General features: G+C 38.1%; 2 protein-coding genes and 1 pseudogene across 3 annotated transcripts; 2 read left to right on the top strand and 1 right to left on the bottom strand.

Moving 5' to 3' along the window:
• Positions 1-756: 756 nt before the first annotated feature.
• LOC111406691 lies at positions 757-1,502 on the bottom strand (annotated as a pseudogene).
• A 1,425-nt stretch (positions 1,503-2,927) lies between these two features.
• Positions 2,928-5,876, top strand: LOC111405893. 2 transcript variants are annotated; one of them, XM_023034988.1, is made up of 4 exons: positions 2,928-3,016; positions 4,133-4,787; positions 4,861-5,007; positions 5,297-5,876. In XM_023034988.1, the coding sequence occupies exons 2-3, from the start codon at positions 4,134-4,136 to the stop codon at positions 4,864-4,866; spliced, it is 660 nt and encodes a 219-aa protein (XP_022890756.1). In that variant the 5' UTR covers positions 2,928-3,016; position 4,133; the 3' UTR covers positions 4,867-5,007; positions 5,297-5,876. The 2 variants fall into 2 exon arrangements, with proteins under 2 accessions (XP_022890756.1, XP_022890755.1); XM_023034987.1 differs by having other exon boundaries at positions 4,133-5,007.
• A 9-nt stretch (positions 5,877-5,885) lies between these two features.
• LOC111405894 lies at positions 5,886-7,126 on the top strand. Its single transcript, XM_023034989.1, has 2 exons — positions 5,886-6,298; positions 6,391-7,126. The coding sequence occupies exons 1-2, from the start codon at positions 6,176-6,178 to the stop codon at positions 6,679-6,681; spliced, it is 414 nt and encodes a 137-aa protein (XP_022890757.1). The 5' UTR covers positions 5,886-6,175; the 3' UTR covers positions 6,682-7,126.
• The last annotated feature ends 2,313 nt before the right edge of the window (positions 7,127-9,439 follow it).

Here is a 9,439-nt window from a genome sequence, read left to right as displayed (position 1 = left end):
CTCGACCAATGTTTGTCTTTTCCAGTGTTCTTAGCTCTATGATTTTTCATGTCAGGCACATTTTCTTTTTCTTGGTTGATTTTACGATCATATTTTCTGCACAATTATCATCTTCCTCTTGCGGGTTTTCCTTTTTCTCAAATCATGCGAGAATGATGTTATCTGTGCTCTTTTCTGCTTTCTTCTTCCAATCATTTTCTTTGATTTCAAATCTTAACTACAAAAGCATAATTTGGAAGAAAGCAATGGCTCTTGCTGCTACTTGACCTCAGCTCCAAATGGCTTTTCTTATAAAAAATTGCATTCATCGAAGACTTGCAAATGCTGATTGAGTGGCCTAATGATTGTAAATTTGACCGTAAAATGGACAAGTATCTTGTGGCTGAACTTGGCAGCAGATATTTGAATCTTTTAAATTAAGACATCAACTTGACAGAGTTTTGTTTTAGTTCAGTTTTCAAGTTACATGGAATATAGTTTGTTTAGTTTTGGTTGGCCTTTAATCCTTCTTTGCCTTCACATTATTATTCGCCTTCGCTGACTCAAACATTTGACCTTAATTTGACTTTTACTGATGCTATACACCAGCTTTTTTGAGTCCCTAATGTGCCATGTCGTTCAATTTATTTTATTTTTGCGAATCATAAAATTAAGATTAAACAAAGGGGAAATTACCATAGCTCAACTAGAAAACACTTAAAACAACATAGGATAATCATCAGTGGTCAATTCTTAGCATCTATAGAAATTGTCTATTTATTCATTCTCATGAGGCCTTCAGCAAGAAAGAGCATAAAGAACTCTGCCTTTCCATCCTTGCAGCATCCACTGGCTATCTTCATCCACCAGAAAATCCTTGTGGTAACCTCTCCGTACTTTAGCCTTGATTTCTTTGATGATATCATGGTTCAGTGGCAGCTGCCAGAATCCAGCCTTCTGATTNGATTCCGAGCTTGCCATTGCTTGTAAGTTTCTGGTCTCTCAACCTTTTCGAAACCTTCACATGCTATTACATTCATAACATCTTGTCCAAACACCTCAATTTCATACAGCAGACTTTCTTGATCTTCCTGGGGAATTGTTGCCTCAAGCATATAGAAAAAAGAAGAGTAATTGTATAGTGCTGCTTTGAATCGTGTTGAAAAGAATGGGACACTGAAGTTCCATTAACGATTCCATGGACGAAAAGATCAGGATTTATCTTCTTGATCAAGTTCAAAACTGAATCCCGTGGACTGTTTACTCCTACGGATTCATCAGGCAGATGTCTTAGCCTGTACAGACAATTAACCACCAGCATTTGATTTCTGTCGATCTTGAGATCCTCTAGCCTAATCGTATCCCATTTCTTTACTATGGCTCCCTTGGCCTTTGGAGAGGAGAAGGCAGCCTTTTTATTTCTCATCAAATGAATAGCAATTTCTTCATGTGGGTGACCGATGGCGAAGTAGTACTGTGAGGGAAGGGTGAAAACAACTCCCATCGGGGAGTGAAATGGAATATGAAAAAAAAAATGAGAATTTACCCCAAGTAATTGAGCGTGAGAGCCAAATGAATCGAAAGATTCATGTTTGGTTCGGGACAGCGATTCAAAGATTGGGGTCTCACTCTATTTCCTTGCCAGCCCTAATAGCATTCATAGTCAAAGATTCGTCGAGCCGATAGTTCTCGCTCCACTTTTTTCAGCTTAGTTACTCGTTCCTAAGAGCGGAAAAAGAGATGTATTAGCTTTTCCTTTATAAAATACATACTCTTAAAATAGAAAATAAGACTATTCGCAACGGAATCACTTTGTTTCGATGACAAATCTAATTAGACCGAATAGGATTTGAAGAGCTGTCACGATCATTCACATAAATTTCAGCAGGCAGGAAGGGCACGAAAGCTACCCTTTGATGAATGCAAGCAAGCTAGCTTGCTTACTCTCCTATTAGCGTATGTTGGCGGCAAAAAACAAAGACGACTATACTAAACTAAAGTAAAGATATAGGTTTAGGAAGCTTCCCAGAGTCAGTAGACCATGTCGGAGTAGGGGAAGAGTTAGCTGATTGGACGAAACGGAAGATATTGTCGATAAATTGAAGTACGTCTGCATATCTTACCCAGATCTTCTTCCATAATGGTACGAAACAATAGTCTCATTGGAGTAGATACACAAATTACTTTAAATGTAAGAAGCCAAGTAGGCGGGTTTGTCTGAGTGGAGAGGGAAAAAAAAAATAAACTTATAATCTTTTCTAGAGATATCCATTTCTTCTTTTGGTCGTTTCCAAGTCTTGTGACTGTCAGTTACTCGGAAAGGAAAGTAGGCCCACAGAATCGCGCTTCGCAAAAGATGGGTAGATAAATGAAAATAAAAATGCATATAGAACAAACAAATAATACTCAATCATCAATTTACCCTTAAGAAAAATAATCCCCTTTATTTCTTTTTTTGGTAATGTAACGAATAAAAGTCTATGTAAGTAAAATATGACTAAAAAAGGTAGTAGTAATTAAAAAGAACTCAAAGGGAACATTAAATCTCTGACAGTATTTCTGTAGTCAACGTCCTGTCTGCTCAACTCGTTCCGCTGGCTTGAAACCCGACTGAGGAAAATCTATTCCTGTAATGCGAAGTATGGGAGCTCCCCCTGGTTTCAAGGAAATGCTCTGGATAATGCGAGGCCATCCTTTTGAATGGGCATGCTGCGACATATGTCTAATACACTTTCAGTAGAGAGGAAATACACGGAATTGACTTTTGGACTGTAGCAAATTTTAACATTAGCCTTTGACCCATTAAATAAATTAAAAAAAATTAAGTTAAAACATAACTTTACACTAAAAGGGCGATTTTACCCTTCAAGGCTACGGACTGTTTGAAAGTTTCCTCTCTAACCGACCGACCCAAAAAAAATCGACGCCACAGTTGCCAGAAAAATCGGTCGATCAACCACCGGCCGAAACCACCAACATCATAGTGATTTCAATTGACGACCAGAAGCACGTATCTACCACCGGGCGAACTATTTCGGTTAGTTTTCTCCCAGGAAGTTGTATTTTTTGTTCCAATTTTCATTAATTGAATTATTTTATGTTTATTTGGTTTAATTAGATGAAGATGCATGAGTAGTTAGATTGTGGGTAATGTTGGGATGAAAAATGTGAATTTTTTGTAATTTTTGGACCTCTCCATCGTCGACAATGGTGATTTCCGACGAGAGAGATAGTAAAAGACAGTGACTATTAACAGTTGGATCGATTCGACTGTTAACAGTCAAACCATGGACTGTGGACAGTCTGGACCGATTGTTAACCGTCAGCAATTTTGTTAAAAAATAATAATAATAAATAAAAAATAATATATATATATATATATATATATATATAGATATAATTTTTATTTGTTTTTTTATCAATTTTTATAATAATTTATTTCTGTATTTAATTAAATAGTAATTGTGTTATTTATTTAATTTTTATAATTGTCTTTTATTTATATAATTTAATAATTGAATATTATATAAAATTAACAATTTATTTTGTTCATTTTATTTTTGTTTTTATGAAATAATCTTTGATTTTTTTTCGAATTTATTTAAATAATATAAATATTCTTTAAATTTTTTAAAAATGTATTTAATTTGAATTTTTTTGTTTTTAAATTTATTTTCCGAATGATTACAAGATTAATTTTCTTTATAATTAATTTATTTTAATTTAATTAAATAATAATTATGTTATTTATTTATTTAATTTTTATAATTGCCTTTTTTATATAATTTAATAATTGAATAGATAATATTGTCTTAAATTAACAATTTATTTTGTTCCTTTTATTTTTCTTTTATGAAATAATCTTTGATTTTTTTCTAATTTATTTAAATAATATTTATATTCTTTAATTTTTTTAAAAATGTATTTAATTTGAATTTTTTTTGTAAATATATTTTCCAAATGTAATATACAAGATTAATTTTCTTTATAACTAAATTATTTTAATTTTTAAATTTGTAATGAATTTATTTTGTTATTAACGTCAATGTCTTGCGTATTGTATGGTAGTTAGAACTCAGTTGCCTTGATTTTTTGAGATTATGCGTTATTTTATTATCTCTTGTTCAATGTTCTAACATTTGAATTTTTGTAGGATGGAGTATCATTTAGATGGGGAATTGAAACGGATGGCGGGAAAAGCTACTTGGAACGGTAGCTTTGAGAGTTTTATTGTTGTGTTGGAGCTGCTTGATGATCATCACGGAGATATGCTACGACAGTCCTTCTTGTGGTCACTGTACGAGATGCGAGAGGTGCAGTACTCAGGACAGATCATCGATGCACTTCTATGTCGGCTTCTGAGGCCAGGAGACAGCGATTCCCTCCACTTCAACCTCGGGGGCAAGGTCGTCAGTTTCTCGATGTATGAGTTTAGCTTAATCACTGGACTGTGGATTATGGGCAACGATGCAGCCATTGAGAGAAGTAATAGGCTATGCGAGACGTACTTCCAGGGACATGGGTCGATGCATCTACCCGAGTTGATGGTCGCGATTAGGGGGTGCGACCAGATGCTAGATAGATTGAAATTTGGGCTGGTCTACATCCTCGAGAGTGTGATGAGGTGTCATCACAAGAAAATTGCTATCGACATTTTTCATTTAGAAGTTGGTGACGACATCGATGCGTTCAACAACGATCCATGGGACCGGAGATGCTACGAAGATACCGTCTTCACCAGATCACACTCGAGGTTCAGGGATTCAATGCGTGAATACAAAACATATGGATTGCCCTTAGCGGTGCAGGTAAATGTTTAATATAATTAAAGTTAAAGTTTTAGTATATTACATTTATGCATAATAAGTGTATGTGTTGCAGATTTGAGTGTATAAGACAATCCCTGCACTGGGGGCCCGCTTCGCGAAGCGAGGGGAGACACGCCCTCGAATGCATCATTGGAGATCGTCATGAGCGGACGGATGTCCCACTGGAAAACAGTTATCGGCCCTTTTCGACGATCCTCAGGTAAGTATTATGCATTTGTAATTTATATTATACGTAGTTTAAAATCTGTTTACATGATCGTTAACTAGTTGAAATGTCAATATGTCAACTTGAAGTCATACCTGAGTTGACACCGTCGATGGAAGAGGAGGCTCGGAGTTTTGTGTGGGATTTAGGTGTTCCGCACACCGAAAACGAGGAGATGTCTGATCCGAGCCTGGACCGAGATTGGATATTTGAATTAAATATAATTTATTGAATATCGTTGACGTATAAATTTATTGAATAATTTTTAATGTTATTTATGTAGGAGGGCGGTCCAACTGATCGACGATCACCTCCGCTGAGGGTATCGCCGCCACCATTGGCATCGCCTCCGCCGAGGGAATCGCCGTCGCCATTGGCATCACGATCATCGAGGGTATCTCCTTCTCCCTCGTCCAGACACGTCCCCCATGTATATCCGACACACAGTGATGATTTGTATGTCCGTCTGACTGGATTTAAGCGGAGGAGGTCGGCGCTCTACGACGAGAGTTGACGGAGATGGTCGATGATCTAGGACGAGAGTTGATAAGGAGGGTTGACGATATGGGACGAGAGTTGACGGGGAGGGTTGACGATCTATCTCATGATGTTGGAATGCTCCGGTCTTGCGTTGTCGACCTTTAGGATACGATAGCGGCACTTAGAGGATATTTAGCCGGTAGGTGATAGAGGGACAGAGGGGATGGTGGAGATGATGATTGAGAGGGTGGCAGGGATGATGATGGAGAGGGGGTTTACCCACATTTTTGGCATGATGAGACATTATAATCATTGTGGTTGTCTATGGAGGGGGAGAGGGTGGCCCCGATGGGAGGCGCGGGGAGGTGGCAGCGGAGGGGAAGACTCCGATGGGAGGGGCGGATGAGGTGGCGACGGAGGAGGTGGCTTCGGAGGTCGAGAGGACGCCCATCGTGATTGAGGGTAAAAGACATGTTGATGAGACGGAGCAGGTGGTCGACAAGAGGTTGAGAGTGCCGTCATAGTATGTTGTTTCCCCTTTCACGGCTGAGGCCAAGAGGAAACGTTCATCGATGGGACGCACCCGAACTTATTCGGGGAGGTGGACAACACCAAGTGGAAAGTGTTCGAGACGGAGTGGAGGAGAATTATCCCCGGGTAAATATTGTACACTGACTTGTCTATGTTTGTTTTAACATTTCCATGTTCTTTCAGAGTTAGCCACACGATAGGTAACCGGACGGTCTCGGACCCGTACAAGTGGTTCCACGATATCACCATTTCGGGAGCTTGGCTTATCGATGATGTAAGTGAACTATTCATTGTGTTTTTTATGTATACGTCACTTTGTGTTTATTAAATGAACAACTCATACTTTTTTGGTGTTTTTTGATGCAGCACATCGACCTAGCCATGGATTTGCTGCAAGATCGAGCTCAAAGACATCCAAAATCATTTGACGTCCATCGTCGAGTCATATTAAACACCGAGTTCCTGCGTGTCGTTACCATAGAGTATCAGTCGCTCCAACTCATGGGTAACGAGTATACGGTGTCAGAATATATGCTCGAGTGGGTTATAGGAATGTCGCCGAGTGTCGGGGGAAAATCATGGGAGGATTGTACACTTATGTACATTGCAGCGTGCATCGATAAGCACTATGTTACGCTGGAGATCGTTTTTTGCTGACACGACTATATATGTGTACGACCCAAATCATTCATATTTGATACAAGGCTAGCTGGAGCAAAACTTGGAGTCCGTAGCTGTAATTGTTCCTATGATGGCCAGATGAGCGGGGATGATTGTACAGAGCATATTGCGAATTGTTCGGAACACGACGACAGCGCGACATTCCATAAGATAAGTGTTTGAACTTTATTGTTTTCATCTTTCAGATTTAGTTTTTTAGCTACACAGTACCGAACTGATCCATTCTTGTTCAATTGTAGCTGCGACTGCAGCATATTTGCTATTAAGTACGTTGAATTTTTAAATATAGGATATAAAGTTGATGAAATCAACCAATCGTGAATACAGAATTGGAGAAAGGAGCTAGCTTGTGATTTGTTCGAATTTAATGTAACCCGTAAATTTGTATTAAATATATGTAACATTCGAATTGTAGATTTAATTATTTTTTGTGATTATGAAATAATTGTAAATTTGTAGTCAATGTATATAACATTCACATTGAAATTTTAATTAATTTTTCATAAGTTGATTTTTTGTTATTTTACACATATACCGAGTATGGAACTATTTTTTTCATATGAATCATTATAAATACCATTTATCAAGAATGAATATTGAACATTGAACATTTATGAAGAACAAATATTAAACAGTGTAAAGTAAACGAAAATATTATTTATTTAATATACCCGTCTAATTGTCATTTAGAGGAATTTGACTGGTACAAAATTTTCGAGTCCTATGGCTTTGCACTTGCCACACCTACAAGGTCGAGGAAACTTTTCGGTAGATGGTATTCTAGATGTACTTGGACGTTCAGGATCACGCGGTTCAACTGCTGGTGGTAACAAATTATGAAATGTGAGAATGTGCTCGTGAACTTCTCACTCGACTTCATTTGGTAGAGGAAATATAGTCTCAGTATATGCTCTTTTCAAAGACGCAGTTGTATAATACAAAGAGCATAACGTTCTCGCTGCAAAGCCTTGATACATGGCCACCGCAACTGCATGCTCATATGGAAAACTCTTCAACTAAAATTTCGTACAAGTGCATGTGTTATCAGTCAAGTTCACCATATATGCCGTATTACGTGCATATTGCATGGAGAAGCGGAACTCATCTAGTACTTCCACATTTAACTTCCTCGCAACCTCTGCCGCCTCAAAGAGTTTCTTCTCTTGAGTTGGGACCAACATGCTAGTGCAACTCTATGATGCCGCACGTCGATCATGAAACCACTGTTGCAGCTTGTTACGAATGTTCTCAATCATTGCGAGAATTGGTAACTCTCGATCCTTCTTAAACAATGCATTGAGAGACTCCGCGTTATTCGATGTTATCATGTTGTATCGACGTCCTGAAAAGTATGACCGCGCCCAATGTTCAATCCCCATGTTCGTCAGATACTCCAACGTCGATAATGATTTACTTCCTATCTCGAACATAAACTTATTACACTCTTCAGCACTGTAAGCTTCGACTGCTCTCTTGAACAATGAAACGATGCCTTTGCCTCGATACCTAGTCTTCAAATTACCTTGTATATGGTACATGCAATACCCGTGATGTGCATCGGGAAAAACTTCAGTGATACCATTTATTATAGACTGTACCCGATCGATTATAAAGGCAAGGTCTTTGACTTCCCCAATCACTTCCCTCAGTTTAGAAAAGAACTAACGCATGGACAGATTATTCTCGCTGTCGACTATGCCGAATACAATAGGGTAAATTTGGATGTTAGCGTCTTGATATATAGCAATAATTAATTTGCCTTGATATTTAGCTTTCAGAGTTGTACCATCAACTAGAATTACGGGTCGCATTGTATTTTGAAAACCCCGAATACATTGTCCGAAAGCCATGAAGAAATACTTAAAATAATTATCGCCCCCGTCTCAATAAAAAATGTCGTGTCAAGATTAGTTGTCCCTATGTTATGGTAATACCTGGCCAATTTAGCATAGCTCTCCTCAGCGGATCCCATTAAGTCCTTCAACGCACATTCTTTGACTTTCCAAGCTTTCTGGTAGCTTATGACCACTCTATACTCTCGATGGATGTCGTTAATGATGTACGAATGTCTGTAGATCGTCAGTAGATCCTGATACTTGTGCATTATCTGTCAACCAATAAATCATGCTCGAGCTTGCCTGTGATCATTTCGACAAATTCTCACTTCGCAAGTATGTTCCAGTGCATATTTGCGAACTACAAAGCACTCATTCGTGTCCATCTTAGTCACTCTAAAGCGACAATTGCAATTGTTGTCAATGTAGGCAATTGTCAACAATGACTTGGTTGATTTCTTTACCTAGAACTCAAAGTTATATTTTAATGTCATCCGGTGCACAGCTTTCTGCAAATCTTTCTTGGTTTTAAATAGTTGCTCGACATACAGATCTTCATCATCGGGAGTCACATGCGAAGAATTGGAGGACGATCCACTTGTTCCACCCCCTGTGCTATCACCCCGCTCTTAAATTTTCATTTGTAAAATCATTTATATTTTCATTGTCCTCAGCTGTTGACGGAATTCTGTGCGTAACAGTGACTTCACGATCAGTAGCAACTGTCTTGGGAATAACCACATCATTTGCAGGAACTATCTCCACTCTCTCCCAAAAATCTCGGTCATTATTATCTGCTCCATCTGAATCTTAGCGTTCACCTTCGACAACATCTTTCTTAACTAAAGTCACACCAAGAACGGTCGGAGTCCTATGTATTTTATCCAATTCTAATAGAT

This window comes from Olea europaea, chromosome 12 (genome assembly GCF_002742605.1).
Source record: "Olea europaea var. sylvestris chromosome 12, O_europaea_v1, whole genome shotgun sequence".
Classification (NCBI taxonomy): domain Eukaryota; kingdom Viridiplantae; phylum Streptophyta; class Magnoliopsida; order Lamiales; family Oleaceae; genus Olea; species Olea europaea.
The sequence above is the reverse complement of the archived record's forward strand: the minus strand, read 5'-3'. Positions and strand labels throughout refer to the sequence as shown.